Raw genomic sequence first — 17,168 nt, forward strand, 5'->3', positions numbered from 1 at the left:
CGGACTACACCTACAACAGAGAACGGTGAGGGAGCAGCCAGGGATCCCGATCAGGGACCAGTCAGAAGCAGAGTGAGAAGCAGCCACAAGAAGCCCCCTCGGGTCGATCACGTTTGTTGCTTGCTTGAGGCCTTCAAGAAGACTGGGGACAATATACCTGCCTGGAAGTTGTTAGGTGCAACAACAATGGTCCAGCTTCAAGTGCCGGTTGGACCACTTCTCATGGATGCAGGAGCTCCGGCAACAAGAAGCCACAAACCGCCGAAACTGAGGGTCCAGCATGGCAAGGGCTTTGGCGTCCTTCGCTCCATTTGACCAACAGCGGCACCACTTGCTTCCGCTTATTCTCAGATCGGTATGGACGCGGTCCTCACAGGGCAAGTGGGCAAGGGCCTGAACCAATTGGATTGTCGTGAGGCTCTTTCGCTCTAAGGTTAGTAAACCGAAAGTGACAGTGCTGCTCTTTCGTTAACTTGCCATTGAATCCAAATACTATTGTTTAGTAGTAAAGTGCCTTGGTTGGCTGGTGGGGAGATCCACGAGGAGGGATTCCTTGAAATCGTAACGCTGCGGGAACAAGCAGAGCCCGGGATCGTGGTGATGTTCCGACCGCACCTCAGCCAAGTGAAAATGGATATCGATTTGCATGTTGTGTGGTAGTCGCCCGGGGGGAGAGACGGGATAGTTATCTCTCATGATCGTGACGACGATGACTGGTGGCTGGACAGGAGATGGAGAGGGGAATGAAGATACGCCTTGACGACAGTTCACGCGACCGACATGGCAGTGGAAGGAAGTACATCTAGTATAAAGAATGGGAATGGCACTTAGACAGGCTAATGTTCTGATCGGCACAGTTCCATCTCATCCTGGCGACTTTTACCACGAGACAAAAGCGCGTCAACTGTGTAACAAGATGTCGGTACCCATCGGCTTACTGCTGGCAATGCTCTCGCCACGGGTAATGTCTGTCAATAGACCTCTAGCGAAAATTGGCACTCTAGGGAGGCATGTGCTCTTCTCCATGCGAGGCTCAATTGAAAATGCTGTTGGACCAGCAACTTACAATAACTGCATGGGCTATTTATCCAGTCTATTCGTGTTCTCTCGGAGAATGTCCCTTCCCATTTATATGTAGATTGGCCTATGCCCAGAGGGTTCCCCTGAACCCTGCCAACAATTCCAGAATGTTGCGTCGTCTACAAACGATGCCTTTCGGGAACGACAAGAGATCATTGTGTTAAGATCAGCCTTCCCATAATAGGACTAACAGGAGGATCTTCAACAACAGGTCTGTTACAGAAAAATAACATCAGAACTCGAAGGGAAACCTTGAGAAGTATTTCATCCCTCCATGAGAATACTCCAAAGAAACAATACCCTTCGGGGGCGCCGTTGAGAGCTCCACCGTGGCACATCACGAGGAGAGACAGGATACGGGATAACCTTGGTGAGACCTGCATGTTGCACGCTCTGGTGAACTAACCCGTCGCCATAGGGGCTTTATCTGGCGCATGGCTCGGAAGCTTCTCCATGGGAATGGCCAAGGAACACAAAAATGCGACGCCGGAGAAGGCAACTGCGACGGCGAAAGCTGCCTTGAGACCGACCATGTACGCCTTTAGGACTCCGGGAAGCACGTCCGGTGAGAAGAGGTTATGCAGCTCTGAGGCGCCTGTCAAAAGCACCAGGCGTGGGTTCACTCCTGGGGCTGTTTTGGGCAGAGTGGCAAGGAGTCTGTTGACGAAGGCTGACTGGCCTGCCGAAGTGCTGAACGCACCCCCAACCGTCTGGAAGACTGTTCGAAATGTCGGTTAGCTTTGCTTGACCTATGCCCCAGAGGCAAGGGAAGAGGGGAGATGGGTACATACACAAAAGGTTGGCCGTGACGGCTGCAAGGTCTTCGGGACCCACGTTGGCTTGAGCAATAGTCAAACCATGCATGATGGCAAAGGCCATGGCAGCTCCGACGAAGAGCTGATAGCCAACCCACTTCCCAGTCGAGGTGCCAATGTCGAGCGTGTAAATCAGCCCTATGGCAACGGTGGAGAGCATTGAGCCAACAAATATGACCTGCTGTGCACGACCCGTCTTCATAACGACAGCTCCGCCGGCAAGGGCGAAAACCGCCGCCGCGAGCACGAGAGGCAGGTTGTTGACGCCGGATTTGATAGGGCTCGCACCGAGAATACTCTGGAAGTAGATGGGGAGGTAGTACAGGAGAATAATGTAGCTTCCCATGAAGAAGAACTGGTAAGGGGCCGTGGTCGAGAGTGAGCGCTGTTTGTAGAGTCTCGGCAGCATCATGGCATAGTCACCCAACCAAATCTCCCACCCCACCAGAACAATCGCAAGGAGTCCAAAGCCAACGAAGAGACCGATGACGATGCTGCTATCCCAGGGATGGGTGTTTCCTCCGTACTGAAGGGCGAGGATGAAGCAGGTGATGCCTCCCATGGCTAAAGCGACCCCAACCGGGTCCATATGCAACAGGCGCTTCGTCCAAGAGACCTGAGGAGGCGCTGCAGCAGTTGGAAGGTGGAAAAAGAAGAAGACAGCGACAGCGGCAAGTCCCCCAATCGGTAGGTTGATGTAAAAGCACCATCGCCAAGTGACGTGGTCGGAAAATATGCCACCAATAAGCGGTCCCAGGACAGCAGCAATCGCATATGTCATTCCGATGATGCCCATCATCATCGGTCGCTTTGCCGGCGGCACAGTGAAGGAAACGATACTGGTGCCACCTACCGACAGGCCGGCACCGCCCAATCCAGCAATGGCCCGTCCGACGACCAATGCCTTGGAGCTAGGCGCAACTCCACATATCAAACTACCAACCTCGAAGATGAGCATGGAGACCAGGAAGCTCCACTTCAGGTTGAAGTACTTGTATATCTTGCCCGCCGAGGTCTGAGCAGCGCCGAAAGTCATGAAGTAGGCGGCGGCATACCATGATACGTCCCTGAGGCCGTGGAACTCGTCCGTTATCTTTGGAATTGCTGTGCCGACGATAGTCTATACGCCGTTAGTGTCAGATGTGTTGTTGACAGTGTCTCAATATAAGTGGGTAGATTGCTCACCTGGTCCAGTGCAATAAGAAAGACAGCAATAACAGACGCCCCTCCGACGAGTACCAGTTTCAGTCCATGCGGATAGTGGTCGTCAAATATGCTCTGAACGGACTTTTCCCGGTGTGCGCTGCGGCCGTCGCTAGCATGGTTCACATCGGAGGTGTCCAAGGTTGAAGGTGTGGGCGATTCGGTTCCTCCAACAGCGACTATAGCTTTGTCGTTTGGCATAGCCATCGTGTTCGAAGGCAGGACAAAGGTGAAAATGAAGTTCAATGGTCAAGGGAGCCGATGGGATTTTTTTAAATGTTGAAGCGAGAAGCTGCCTCCTCAAAAACGCCCGGGACTGTCTCAACTGTCCTCGCTTGTGTGCTGGTTGAGACAAGACAGGATCCAAGTTGAACACAGGGAAAGCAGCGTCAAGTCGTCCGTCCTTAAGAGTCACCGCAGACACGGAGACGGCGTAAATGGCCATCCGGTATCTATTTGGCCGACGAAAGGGATTGCTCCTGTAAGTGCTCCTTTAGAGAAGGTCCCGCTGCTGGACCCGGGAAAGGTGACCCGTTCATCTTCGGCCGAGCTAGAGCCGTCTTTCAAATAACAGCGAAGACGCGATGTGCCTGCGATACCAATTGGGTATTTCCGCTCCGCTCGGTTCCTCTGGTGCCAAGCCACGAGAAGATCGGCGCTAGTCCTGCACGGAGCTTTTTCCTGCATTTTGATTGGCAGGGCGCAGACGAGGCCTCCTTCTGGCCGGCCCATGCCAGCCCCTACCAGTCCCTGCCGACTCGCTGAGTCTCATCTGCATATTTAATATCGTCGGTCTTCCCACCCCCTTCTTTCCACTTCATCAAATGAAGCCAAAGGAAAAAGTTCCACGCAGTCGCTTTACGATGCTCCGTCATGCCCACCACGATGGCACTCCCACCATTGGTTCCTCGGCCGAGGTGGCCAGCCGCGCATGCTGTTCCGGCGCCACAGCTATTGCCGACGCACAAGGAGTGGGCGGCTCTGTACTCCGAGATTGAACGACTATACATCCGGGAGCGTCGGAAGCTGCGGTATATCATGCAATACATGGAGAGGGAGCACGCTTTCAAGGCGACGTAAGATTCACCTACCTTCACCCTCACTGCCTCGAGTCTTTTGCGCCTTTAGCCACGTGGAGCAGGGCCTTTTCGAGGGTGGACTGACTTTGATGGCGTTTGGGTGTAGGGAGCAGATGTACAAGAAGCGCTTCGCCAAGTGGGGGTTCCAGAAGAATTCTAGACGCTCGTCTGCTGCTGTGCCGACTTTGATGAAGGATGAAAGCAAGAAAGGGCCGAGCAGACAGCTTGACCCACGGGGAGAGCGCGGCTCGGTGCCTCCATTCCCCGGATTCGCCCACGACGAGGGCCTGATACTCATGTTTCTGACCAGTGTGCGGATATGCAGCATGGCATTCTTCGAGCATATCCAGTCCAATCACGGGATCCTCGCGTCTCAGCGGCAGCCCCAGACAAATCAGCCATGGCCTGAGCAAACCGACAAGATTAGCTTCACGTTCAAGTTAGTGATGGACCTGTTGGACCAAGGCCATGGCAATTTGGCTGGCAGGATGGCTCGAAAGGGATTCCTGCTGATTGAAGATATGTTGTCGCTCGAAGGGCCGGCGCTGGTGTGGAACCTGCTCGAAATGATGCACCACATGGTGGCGCTGCGTCATCCGCAACTCTTCCAGATGTTTCTGGCCCATCTCACTGCACTGATTGACGGCCGGATGCCGAAGTCTCATCCCATCTCTGCCATGCTGCGCGGGCTGCGAGGACTCGTGGCGAGTCTAAGAAGTGCAGTGTCCACCCCCAGGAACTCTGTATCAACTTTGTCGTGGTCGTCGTCGGGTACACCCTCTCCCTCGATCGGCGGTAATGAGACAACAACAGCCGCCGGCCCGTGGCTCCTCTCTTACTCTCTTGCACCTCTATTAGAGCGAGGATGGACCCTCAACGCGGAGATCGTCTTTGACCGCTTCGACCCTCGCCTATTCTCGCTCTATTGTCACATGCACTGCAACGCGTGTTCGATCGCCCCTCCTATGGCCATCGTCAACACAGCGAACGAATGGGTTAGCAACCTCGATACGCAGCAGGCCTCCCGCCTCGCAATGGAGGCCCACCAAGCTGAAGGCCTTCTTGACATCACTTCTCTCGCGACGGACAGGTTGCTCCAGCGCCTGCTGGCTCCACGCGTGGACGCCTCGCCGCCTCGGGACTACGAGATGCTCCGCGCGAGCAGCGATGTCGCGCTTCGGGAATATCTGAACTCTATCCTCACTAAGGGGCCCGGTTTTAACGGTGACACCACCATGTTGCTGCGCATCCTGGCCGTTCTGGTGACAACCACAATTCTTGAAGAATGGCACGCCGTCGCAAAACCGTCGAGTACAGCTGGTAGTGTGACGACGAGCATTTCGCGTGTTCAAGCGGCGAAGGTCGCTTGTGCGATGAGGACGTTAATGGACATCAAACCGGAGCACCGGGGCGATGGACCTGTGTCACATTTGGAAACAGTCGAGCGGATTCGATCTATTGTGGCTCTCCGTGAATACGCCCACGCCGAAACAGATCCAGAGGTTGTGAGGGAGATGTGGCTGCTGGTGGATGCGCTCGTTGCAGCCGGCGCGTATGAAGAGGCACAAGAAATAAGGCAAACTGCGGTTCGTCGGCTAGAGAAGTACGTCCAGGATATTCCTCTCAATTCTGCATAAGTATTCAGCGATAGCAAGTACATAAGCAGTAGTGGTAGCAACCAGCACGAATAGTGCAAAGAGGCGAGGAGGTCTTGGCGTCTGAAGCTAGGCGATAAGGTATAGTCTTAGTCATCAAGGCCCCCACCTGCCACTATACCCAAAGCGGCAGAGCTGCCAACACAACTTTGCTTGTCAATCACATGACGAGGGCCTGTCGGCTAAATGTCGGCGGTTGCTTTATCTGGCTCGCTGGCTCGCTGGGATATTATGTCACAGTCCTGCGGACAAAGACGCAGGTCTGATATCAGACGGTTGTCACTGCAACTCTGACAGGCCTTGTGCTACGGCTGTTCTGCTTTGTAGGCGGCAGCATATTACAAGTCTGCAGGCAGACTTGCACAACTTCTCCATCTCTCATATGTGATCTCGGTTGAGTTGGTCTCGTGCTTGTCAAGATGGCACAACCCAAGCTGCCCGAAGGCGTCTTCTCCTTCCTCGATACTGACCTTTACAAGTTGACGATGCAGTGTGCGATCCTGAATTATTTCCCTTCGGTCGATGTTGAATATAAGTTCACCAATCGCACCCCGCAGATGCGATTGGACCAAGAAGCCTGCGAATGGTTGAAAGGACAGATTGCGAAGTTAGGGAATGTCACACTTGAACAGCAAGAGTTGCAATATCTGAGGAAGCATTGCCCCTACCTGACCTCCGACTACCTTGACTACCTACAAAAGTTTCGACTCCGACCCGCTGAGCAAGTGCACCTGGAGTTCAAACCGGTTGATGGAGCATACGGAGATCTTCATATCACGGTCACTGGCCTCTGGGTCGAGACAATCCTCTACGAAATCCCCCTCCTCGCCTTGACGAGCGAAGCATATTTCAAGTTCGTTGACAAGGACTGGGATTACGAAGGGCAAGAGGAGCAGGCATATGAGAAGGGAATGCGGTTATTCAGCGCAGGCTGCGTTGTTTCCGAATTCGGCTCTCGAAGAAGGCGCGACTTTCATACTCAAGACCTCGTGATCAAAGGCCTAGTAAGCGCATCAAACGAGAAAGACTTGCCGGGGAAGCTATCGGGTACAAGCAATGTATATTTTGCGATGAAGTATAGCATCCCACCCATTGGGACGGTAGCCCACGAATGGTACATGGGGATTGCCGCGCTTACCGATGATTATGAACATGCCAATGAGAATGGCCTCAGATACTGGCTTGACTGCTTCGGAAAAGGCGTTCTGGGCATTGCACTGACAGATACATTCGGCACAGCGGACTTCTTCAGGGCCTTCAGGAAACAGGTACCTGCCAAGACCTCAGCCTCGCGAGACGAATCTACCGAGTATATCAACGAAAGCAAGCCGACAGGTGGGCAGCCTTCGTACGCTGAGGTTTATGCAGGCATCAGGCAAGACTCTGGGGATCCCAAAGAATACATCAAAGGCGCCGATAGCTTCTACAACTCTATAGGGGTGAGCAAAAAGAGTATTGTGTTCTCAGACGCCCTCAATGTGGAAAAATGCCTGGAGTACAGGGAAATGGCCGAAGCCTACGGATTCAAGCCTTCATTTGGGGTTGGCACATTCTTCACGAACGACTTCAGGCACAAATCAGACCCTCAAGCCAAATCCAAACCGCTCAACATCGTCATCAAATTGTCGAAAGCGGGTGGAAGACCGGCAATCAAGTTATCCGACAATATCGGCAAGAACACAGGCGATGAGCGCACAGTCCAAGATGTCAAACGTCGTCTTGGTTACACGGAGAAGGAATGGAGGGAGGGTGATGAATCAAGGCGATGGTGAGGGATCGGGCAGCCAATACTCGTGGCATTAACGTCGCAGCCTTGCGCCCCTGGAGGGCCTGGTGGATCAGATGGAGCGAGGCTCTAGCACCGTTGTGGGGGTTGTGGCGGAGAGCTTGTCACTGACGGGTCATTATTGGTGCCGCCAACATCCCTTTCCGAGAAGTCTGTTTTCGCTCCAGGCAGATGGAATTCAAAGGTCGGTGCCTATATCACGCCACAGCAGACTACTGGAGGGGTGATGTGAGATTTTCTCCGCTCGTAGATAGTGGCAGCGGCAAAAAAAGAAGAAGAAAAAAAAGCCATCCCTCAATGGCGACGATCATAATCACCACAATTCTACCGAGTATAGCATTGACCGACATGGGCAAGAATTCAGGCAATTGCTGAAACGATATCTGCTGTGACAGTCCCCACGCCAGTGGCCCATCTCTTCGCTGGGGCGTATTAATTGGCAACACTGGTGAAGTAGGAAAGCGTTCCCCATGCTAAAGTAAGATTGGGAGTGGTTTGATTGGATGCGAGGTGTGGTGCAGGCTTCTAGCGAGGCAATGGTTTGTCAGAGTCGTTGCAAGGCCCTGGCTGGTTCTGGAGCATCCATCAAATTATCTCATCCGGACGAGGTCGGAAAAGGCAAGGCAGAACGGGGCAAGCGCTGACTTGCGTTTGAGAGGACCCAGTGATGATCATGCTGTCGACAATGAACGTTGTCTATGAGGGAGTCTTGTATGGACTGGGGAGTAGTTGCTGTGGCACAGCCGCAATCTTGCGCAGTCATGCAGTCCAGTTCGCACATTTTCTTCCCCACCGCGCAGCTAAGGCCGCTAGACCCCGAGGCTGGTGGGCGGCGAGGACCCCCCCCCTCTTTAGGCATGAGGCGTGGCAAGCGTGCCCAGACTTTTTTGGGTCCAAGCCTGGACGCAGCTGCTTCTAGGGTCAGTGGACCAGTACCAGTAGGGGTTTGTAGGGTCCGAGGAGCCTTCTAGGCTCCCCTATGGAATAAGAACTGCACACCCAAGGTCACAATCCCCTTTCGCTCCCTCCCGCGGCGCTTCTTCCCTCTCAACTCCGTCCCGAGCTGATCAGATTCCTCGTACTGTAATAGCTGGGATCACTCAGCCCGCCATCTTTCGCAACACCCCAAGTTCCTTTCTTCTTTCAGATTTTCTATTCAGCCGCTGCTGATTCCGCTCCCATCTTAGATCTTCATCCTCCTCCTTTTATTCCTTCTTGTCCAATTTTCTTCGACCCTGTATCGCGTACACGAGTCAACTGCGCGTAAACCTCCTGTCTTTCTAGCTTCGTACACCCTTTCCTGCGCCCACGGGAACCATCAATTGAACCTTCTTCATCACCTATACGCCTTTTAATATCCGCCTGATTTTACTGTCATCATGAGTGTATGTTGTCACCATCCCGATAGAACTGACATTGGGTCGCCTTACCCTGTTCTCAAGTCCTGAGGCGCAGTCACTGAATCCCACCGTTGTTGTACGCACTCCTTTCCAAGAACTGTTGCTGACATTCACCTCAGTCTAACCAGGGCTACGGAACCTACAATCCCTACGGACAAGCGGCAAATCCTTACGCTCAGGGGGGCTATGAAAATGAAGGATACAGCAATCAGGGAAACTACAGTGACCGTCCGGAGCCGCAACAACAAGGGAGCAGCTATTATGCTCAAGGGGAACAGCAGCAAGGCGGTTATGGTACACCAGTCTCGACAATTCTTTGATTATAAGACTGCTGGCTAATCCGTCCTATCCAGAAATGAGAAACATGAACGGCGCCGACCCCAACCGAATCCTCAATGAATGTCGGGCCGTCGACCAGGCCATCGATGAAATCGAGGCAGATCTACAGCGTCTTAAGGGCCTTCAATCACGATACCTGGCCGACACGAACACCTCGGCCCAGTCGCCATTGCGCATGGAGGTCGACCGCACAGGAGAAACAATCATGACAAAATACCGCGGTCTCGTTAGCCGCGTCAAGGGCATCAAGCAACAACCGGAATCCGGAAACCCGCGCAATGCTCCCCAAGTTGGCAAGATTGACCGAAGACTGAAGACGGCAATCAATCAGTATCAACAAGTCGAACGGGAGTTCCGAAAAGCGTCCCAAGAACAGATGGCCAGACAATACCGAATCGTCCGCCCCGACGCGTCAGACGCAGAAGTGCGCGAAGCTGTGGAAGATCCTAATAACCAACAAATCTTCTCTTCTGCATTGATCCAGAGCGACAGGCGTGGTGAAGCACAGACCGTGGCGCGAAATGTTTCTCAGCGTCACGAAGATATCCAGAAGATTGAACGACAGATGATTGAGCTTGCTCAGCTCTTCCAAGACCTCGAGGCATTGGTGGTCCAGCAAGAACCTGCAGTCACCCAGATCGAGGAGCAAGGCGAGCAGGTCGCAGAACACGTAGCTAAGGCAAATGTTGAGCTTGAGGGTGCAGTCGTCAAGGCCCGAGCTGCCCGTCGCAAGAAGTGGATATGCTTAGGCATTGTTGGTGAGTGTTCGTCGAATTCCGCAAGCGTGGACGTGCTAACACTTATCTAGTCCTCATTATCATCATTATTGCCGTGGTCGTGGCGGTGGCTGTTACGGTTACGAATAATCATTAGTATTTCAGCACCAACAGTCATGCACCATCTTGAATCACAAACCCATGTTCAGTCGTTTTGCGGAAATCGTGACATACTGGGAACTGGTGGTTCCACAACACGGTTTGAGTCTCGCAAGTTGATATTTTACTTGATGTCCATGGAAAATGGACGGCATCTATCGTTGGTGAAGCAGACCACAATGTGTCCTGGTTCGTTTTTGTTTGTTTTTGGATCACCGGAGAGTCAACAAGACTCGTGTTCGTGTGGAACATCGGAGCGCGAGCGCGATAGAGCAGGCAGGGGGAAGTGGCCAGGAGGGTTTTCAGAATCTCATATGTTTTAGCAGAAAAAGCCGGCGCAAAAATGCTCATTTGTCTGTTTTCGATCCCCTCTGTCAGTGTAGGGGATCTCTGGCTGGTCGGTTGGGTGTCATTGTACAGCATCAAAACGCCCATTAGATACACACACACTACCCGCTAATAATCCCTTTTCGAGCTCTTTTCGATGGAGTTGTGATGCATTCCGTCTTCCACAACGGCGTAGCAGCAGCAGGAGCAGAGTAGGTTGCCTGCTCGTCCGATGGCTTATTAGTTTCCAGTCCGCTTGAGGAGCTGAGGGCTTTATTATATGTTTACATTAAGCGAATGTGCTTGTTCCAAAAAGAGCAAGAGGCAGTGAACAAGCGATATGAGTTATGGACAATGGCTATAGTCCTCTATAAAAACACACTTAGTTCGCCGAATATTGCCTCAACACGCTTGACTTTTGTTACGCGGAGCCTTCAATCGCTCTTGGAGAGATGATTGGGCAAAAAGGGAAAGGGAAAGGAAGAGGAAAATATCTTGATACGAACGAGCGCGATGGGTGCGTAGATTTTGGCTGTCGAGGGGAGTGGACTCTGTTTGAAAGGAAGGGGTTCAGTTCACGAATAGATAACGACCCTGTCCAGAATAAGTTCGAATAAGCTCTAAATTCTGGCACGCAAGCGTCGTCGCTCTCCTGTCCTTGCCCCCGGCCAAAACTCCCCAGTCGCCGTACGCTTTGCCATCTCCTCTCAACCCCGTGTCGCAGCCCGAGTTGAACATTTACACCGCGCCTCGAGCTCCATTCTGCCTTGCGAGCTCCCTCTCTACCTCCTGCGGCGTCTTGGTCCGAAGTTGTAGAGCGTGGATTCCGCCAGGTCGATCGAGTTCCTCTTTCAGCAGCGAGTAGATCATCCTGTGCCGTGCGGGTTGGGGTTTCGATTGGAATGAAGGCGATGTAATGTCAAGACTGGCCATGTGTCAGGATGGAAGAACGACGACGACTTGGGGAGAAGCTATAACGGATATCGAGTAGGAAACACCGGAAAGAACAGGAGGGGCCAAAGATTGATGAATATTTTCAAGGTGAAGTTATGAGCCTGGAGCGGTTGAGGACAAGACTGGGAATGGCCATACAAGGCTACTTGGATATGCATTCTGAAATCGTCGGATGTGGCCGTGACGCTTGAGAAGTCCGCATTGAGGCTGGGACCGGGCAGAGTGACCGCGGAGACGTCGGAAGGCGAATAGAGTGACTTACAAGAAATGTGTTTCTTTCGAAGTCGAGCTTGCCATGGCCTTGTGGTGGGCATGGAGATGTGAGTCGTTCCGAATCGTGAGGTTGGTGGGGTTTAATGCCTCGGTGACCTATCCTGCAAGTTAGGCCGTGTATGAGAGGGCCCGTTGAGGATGTGAGAGAAAGAGACTTGATGGATTTGGGCCTTTCAAGAAACATCGAAGTGTTCTCCTTGGCTTTGCATGACTGACGCGAGGCTGGATCACAACTCACCTTTCTCCGAATCGTGTCCTCCACGGGCGTGCTGGAACTACTCGCCATCCTGATTGTCGATACTACACGACAAAGTGACGCGCCAGCAATCACATATCGCCTCATTTGGCTGTGGCGTGGACGCGTTCCCAGAGACTGATGTTGGCCGAGGGCAGAAATTGACGCAGCCATCAGATTAGGTGCTTGGGATTGGAGGGTCGAGGTGTCGGGTTCGGAGGAGTGTTGGGCAAGCTGTGGAATTTCCTACGTCGGAGCAGCATGACATCTTGAGCCTCTTGAGCCTCTTGAGCCTCTTGGCCTCCCAAGGCCTCCTTGGGCCTCCTGTGGGTCTTCCCATCTCGCCATTATGATTTCCCGCTCGCCGCTTTACGCACCCTCGGCTCACCTGCATCTTGCTGATGGCTCCTAGTCCCTTACCGTAGTCTGCCAGAGCTTTTTAGTCTTCCTTCTTCCTCTTTATCCGTAACACAAACTTTGGTCATCTTTAGACGATGAGACCTGTTTAAGATACTAGGGGATCCGAACTCGGGACCCCGCCGACGTACTCGAACTACTCAGTTGGGCTCCTTCTATAACACTCTTCTACGAGGTGATCATGGACTTTCCCCCTTTTGTCTGAACGCGGCATGGCCTCCTTCACGGACTTCCTCCAAATGGGATGCTTGACAGATGTTCCCCCGGAGTGCACGTGAGAATGGCCAAATCTCCCTGCTGTTGCTCCCTGGCGGGCTACGAGAACCCTCCGTCGATGTTGATGACCTGGAAGTTTGAGCAACCTCGCTTCACGGACTTACCGCTCCGGTTATGTAGCTGGCCTCTTTACTCAACAGAAAGACGATGACTCTCGCGACTTCTTCTGGCTCGGCCAGTCGCTTCAAGGCAGTCCTAAAACCCAGTGAGTCGTATAGCTCGCTATCGGTGGCCGCGCCTTGGATCATGGGCGTTCGGATGACGCCTCTGCTCTCTCGTCAGTGAATGGCACACAATATCCAACGAACGCTGCTTACGGGGCTACGGCGTTGATGCGGATTCCACGAATCCCAGACTCCTGGGCCGCGACCTGGGTCAGGCCCAAGACCGCCCACTTGTTGGCGCAATAGGGAGCCATAAAGGGCAACCCCGGCTGTCCTGCAACGCTCCCGGCATTGACCACTGTGCCGCCGTCCTTCATATGACGCAGTTCGGCATGCATCGAGTTCTTGATGCCGTTCAAATTGACTCCCAAGATCTGATCCCATTCACCATCGGGCACGCGGTCAACCGCGTGACCTTGGCCCTTGATACCTTGGCTACCCAAAATGCCCGCCATGTTTGCCGCCCCATCAATGCCCCCAAAATGCTGCACGACGTTCTCCATGACCGCTTCGAGAGCATCTCCGTCCTGGACATCACACGAGGAGGCGAGGGCTTTTCCGCCAAGCTTTTCCACCTCGTCCAAGACTTGCTGAGGCTTGTGGAGGTCGACGAGGGCGACGTTGGCTCCTTGCAGTCCCAGCAGCATGGACGTGGCTCGTCCTATGCCTGAGGCTGCCCCAGTGACCACGTAGACATTCCCCTTTAGATCTGGATACGACGTGACCGACTCAGCAACGACACTCTCTACTCAAATTCAGAGAAGCACTTGCGTCAAGAGCATTCTTAAACATACTGACTCTGTCCACCGTTTCCGGGGTTTGCCGGATATTGGTATCAGTGCAAGCTCTGGAGGGATTAGCACAGAATTCTATGGTCCTATTTTCCCGTTGCTGCAGGATAACGATCGGAGGATGCCTCCGAACCACACTCAAAGGACCCAAATATGACCATTGAAGCATTGACGACTTGTCATACCGAGTTCGCAACACCGTCATAGTAGTCTATCCTCACGCTCGATGAGAATGAAAGCCTATGACCATGTTCATCCGCACCGCTGTGGGCCGGCCTGGCTCCGAGTCTCCGAAGACGGGGTTATAGTCCGTTGGCCCATGTATTGGACTCCGACCGACCCGGAAGTAGGCTGCTCCCAAAGAACCGCACTGGAAACAAGGCTCCCCGAGCATCTTGTTCGCCTCAGTCACAACCCTTCGGTGCGGCCTAACAGGTACTCGGTGACGAAGAACTGATATACAGTGCATCTATCTGTTGTGACCTGCGTGCTCCCCAGATTTCTTCTTTCAAGACAGCTTGCTCCATCAAGCCGAAAGCTCACGTCTTAGCTTAGAGAAGTTTACCAGGGACTTCCCCGCAATGGCGCTGGTATCTCATTTTCTCATCTTCAAAGGACAGCCTGTGCCAATCACGGGCCTTCTTATCCTCGGTCTCCTACTCTGTGGACTACATTTCGTCCTGAGAATTGGAAGCCGGGATAAGAGGCTTCCACCTGGTCCTCCGACTTGGCCTATCCTTGGGAATTTGCACTTGATACCGAAGACAAACTTAGCCCTGAAGTGAGAGAAATCTTGTTTTGTTGTTATCTCATTGCTACAAGCACGGCAGGCTTAACGAAAGTCATGCAGGTTGAAAGTCTAGGGCGAGCAATACGGAGGCGTCTACTCCTTGAAGTTTGGCCATTCCACCGTGATCGTGCTCTTCGATCGCAAAGCTGTCAACCACCTTCTCGATAAAAAGGGAGCCATATACTCGGAGCGCCCGTTCAACTACGTCCCGCGCCTGGTTACGGGCGGGGACAGTCTTGGATTTATGAACACGACGCCGCTCTGGAGACAGGAAAGAAAGGTGGCAGTTCACAACCTCTCGGCATGAGCGCGTCCATCCACGTGAGTTAACATTGCTTTCGGCTGACCTCTGAGCCCGCAGCCTCGTGCTCTGGAAGAAAAAATTGGCCACATTCAGCATGCGGAGTAGGCCCGACGTGGCTTGTTGGTGGCGAGTGTCTGCTGACGAAGGCTGTAGGTCTATTGTCCTCCTGTCGGATTTGCTGAACAATCCTGAAGGATACTAATCCCACATCAAGCGAATGACCGCTCCGGTGGCTTCGACTGTGGTGTTTGGTCACCGAGGCCCCGATGCCAACAATTTCTGGGCACATGTGAGTTACTGAAGTGTGCGTTACCGTTCTCGCGCTGAGAAGATACTTGGAGGCCGTGTACAATGCAATGGATAGCTATAATGCTTCCCTCGAGGTGGGGGCCAATCCACCGGTTGACGAGTTCCCATTTCTTCAGTGGATACCTGACTCGATGGCTTACTGGAAACGACGTGTCAAAGGCTCGTTCAAGTGCATGGATGACACGTGGAACGAAGCTCGTAGGCTCGTCAATGTTCGTCGACGGAAAGGGATCAAGCGTGATTGCATCATCGAGTCTATTCTGGACGGAGAGAGACACGGCGAGCTGGAGCTCAACGACCATCAGTTGAATCACTTCATGGGGGTCTTGGTGGAAGGTGGCGCGGACACGACTGCATCAGCCATGTTGACCTCGGTCATGTTCCTGGCTATGCATCCCCAGTATCAGGAGAAAGCTCGTAAAGAGCTCGACGCCGTCTGTGGCACGTCCCGGTAGGCTTCCGGGGGGTAAGCACGAAAGCAGCGTTGGTAAGACTATAGTCCCACTAGTCCTAGTCCTAGTCCCAGCCCCCTAGGACTATAGTCCCTAGTCCTGACTATAGTCCCAACTAGTCCCCCTGAATCTCCGTAAACGGAGCGATCTGATTGGTGGAAATGGGTCCAAAGCCTCACCATCACATCTCATATAGACCTTGATCGATCCAGTGCTTCAGGCATTGACTAGCCTCGAAAGATCTCGCCGATAGACGGTTACGATCGACTGTTATCGTTCTCTTCGCTTGGGAGAATACCCTCTCTAGTTCTGTAGACATTGCAGATATTGTTAGAGTGTTAAATACCCACTGACGAAGTGACGGGAAGTCACAGGTAGACCACCAGTGAAAAAGGTTTTCTTTACGCCAATCTATAAAAGGCGTCGGTCGACCGTTAATATATCGATAAAAGTCGTCCTCGGTATCCGAGGTATCAGCGCCTTGTAATTGAGTGATAAATAGCGAGAGAGAGGACTGTGAACGTTCCGAAGTAGTTATAGGCGTAATCTGACTGTATTGTTCTTGCTAGATCGTACGGTTCTTTTCGATCATAGGCTCGATCTGATATGCGGTATTATTGGTTTAAGAACGCTTAAAATACTGTAGACGAAGACAAGGATTAAGAAGAGCGCTAGCGGCATACAGCTCGTGATTCTTGTCTGTTAGATCGTTATATTCTTGCAGTACTTCCTAGGCGTTTTGGTAGTAAACGATTAGGGGGTCGGTACTCGCTGTATATCGTTGAGATATCTACCGTTGCGCTGTTTCTCGACCGCGTTAATTCTAACCTCGTCGCCGTTGAACAGAATAGCCGTGAAGAGTTATATAACTCTTAATATAACAATAGAGTATATTTAGTGATGGTAGCGCCTCCTAGATTACTCCATAAAAGCCATTCTTACCACTTCCTTTAAGTCTTAGTGTTATCTCCCAGAACGGTTTAAGACCCTCGTAAATTAAGTTTAGTTACGTCCACTCTTTATCTATAAGAACATCGTCGTCGGGAAAGTCCTCGGCGTAAGAGACGTAATACTTAAAAGCCTCTTTGAGTCTAAGACCTCTCTTAATCGCTAGATAGGCGGAATTTCATCTAGTTGCGTTGTTAAGGATAGATTAAAGATTGAGATGTATATCGCCGAGTTTAGAATTATAGATATTCTCGCCTACGGTTACTAAATTAGGTAACTTACGCGAATAATATTAATCTGGATCTAAACTGACCTCGAATATTCATCTAGTTCACAACCATCGCTATCACCACCTAGAATTATTGCCGACGTTAAGATGAGGCTCGAATAAACTTAATAGTATTATAAAACTTGCTAAATGACCCTTTTGTTCTTCAGAGAGCCTATTCACGAGCGATCGCTGTGTTAGACACAGCCTTGGAAGAGACCGGTCGCGGGCTGCGAAGGCGCGGCTCAGGACATTCATTGGACAGATGGAAGGATCCACAAGGGAACAAGGCTGAACCACGTGATATGCCCTGTTGGCTCTGTCGGCCCTGTGGGCTCTGCCAGCAGAGCGCACAGAGCGCACAGAGCGCGCAGAGCACGAGCATTATATATACACCCTCATTTCCCCTAGATAGTTACACTCTCTTC

General features: G+C 52.3%; 7 protein-coding genes across 7 annotated transcripts; 4 read left to right on the forward strand and 3 right to left on the reverse strand.

Annotated features, from left to right (window-relative positions):
• Positions 1–1,481: 1,481 nt before the first annotated feature.
• On the reverse strand, positions 1,482–3,305 carry A1O5_11936 (uncharacterized protein; the record flags this gene model as incomplete). Its single annotated transcript, XM_007752505.1, has 3 exons — positions 1,482–1,798; positions 1,872–3,015; positions 3,081–3,305. 3 exons carry the CDS (start codon positions 3,303–3,305, stop codon positions 1,482–1,484), a joined length of 1,686 nt encoding a protein of 561 aa, XP_007750695.1.
• A 678-nt stretch (positions 3,306–3,983) lies between these two features.
• Positions 3,984–5,814, forward strand: A1O5_11937 (uncharacterized protein; the record flags this gene model as incomplete). The annotated part of the gene is made up of 2 exons (XM_007752506.1): positions 3,984–4,174; positions 4,284–5,814. 2 exons carry the CDS (start codon positions 3,984–3,986, stop codon positions 5,812–5,814), a joined length of 1,722 nt encoding a protein of 573 aa, XP_007750696.1.
• Positions 5,815–6,251: 437 nt separating this feature from the next.
• Positions 6,252–7,604, forward strand: A1O5_11938 (nicotinate phosphoribosyltransferase; the record flags this gene model as incomplete). Its single annotated transcript, XM_007752507.1, has 1 exon — positions 6,252–7,604. The coding sequence occupies one exon, from the start codon at positions 6,252–6,254 to the stop codon at positions 7,602–7,604; it is 1,353 nt and encodes a 450-aa protein (XP_007750697.1).
• A 1,778-nt stretch (positions 7,605–9,382) lies between these two features.
• On the forward strand, positions 9,383–10,230 carry A1O5_11939 (uncharacterized protein; the record flags this gene model as incomplete). Its single annotated transcript, XM_007752508.1, has 2 exons — positions 9,383–10,115; positions 10,166–10,230. The coding sequence occupies 2 exons, from the start codon at positions 9,383–9,385 to the stop codon at positions 10,228–10,230; spliced, it is 798 nt and encodes a 265-aa protein (XP_007750698.1).
• Positions 10,231–11,297: 1,067 nt separating this feature from the next.
• On the reverse strand, positions 11,298–11,492 carry A1O5_11940 (BolA protein; the record flags this gene model as incomplete). Its single annotated transcript, XM_007752509.1, has 1 exon — positions 11,298–11,492. The coding sequence occupies one exon, from the start codon at positions 11,490–11,492 to the stop codon at positions 11,298–11,300; it is 195 nt and encodes a 64-aa protein (XP_007750699.1).
• A 1,261-nt stretch (positions 11,493–12,753) lies between these two features.
• A1O5_11941 (uncharacterized protein) lies at positions 12,754–13,525 on the reverse strand (the record flags this gene model as incomplete). Its single annotated transcript, XM_007752510.1, has 3 exons — positions 12,754–12,783; positions 12,819–12,981; positions 13,032–13,525. 3 exons carry the CDS (start codon positions 13,523–13,525, stop codon positions 12,754–12,756), a joined length of 687 nt encoding a protein of 228 aa, XP_007750700.1.
• Positions 13,526–14,980: 1,455 nt separating this feature from the next.
• On the forward strand, positions 14,981–15,527 carry A1O5_11942 (uncharacterized protein; the record flags this gene model as incomplete). Its single annotated transcript, XM_007752511.1, has 2 exons — positions 14,981–15,052; positions 15,105–15,527. 2 exons carry the CDS (start codon positions 14,981–14,983, stop codon positions 15,525–15,527), a joined length of 495 nt encoding a protein of 164 aa, XP_007750701.1.
• Between the last annotated feature and the right edge of the window lie 1,641 nt (positions 15,528–17,168).

This window comes from Cladophialophora psammophila, assembly GCF_000585535.1.
Source record: "Cladophialophora psammophila CBS 110553 chromosome Unknown aczJe-supercont1.29, whole genome shotgun sequence".
Lineage (NCBI taxonomy): Eukaryota > Fungi > Ascomycota > Eurotiomycetes > Chaetothyriales > Herpotrichiellaceae > Cladophialophora > Cladophialophora psammophila.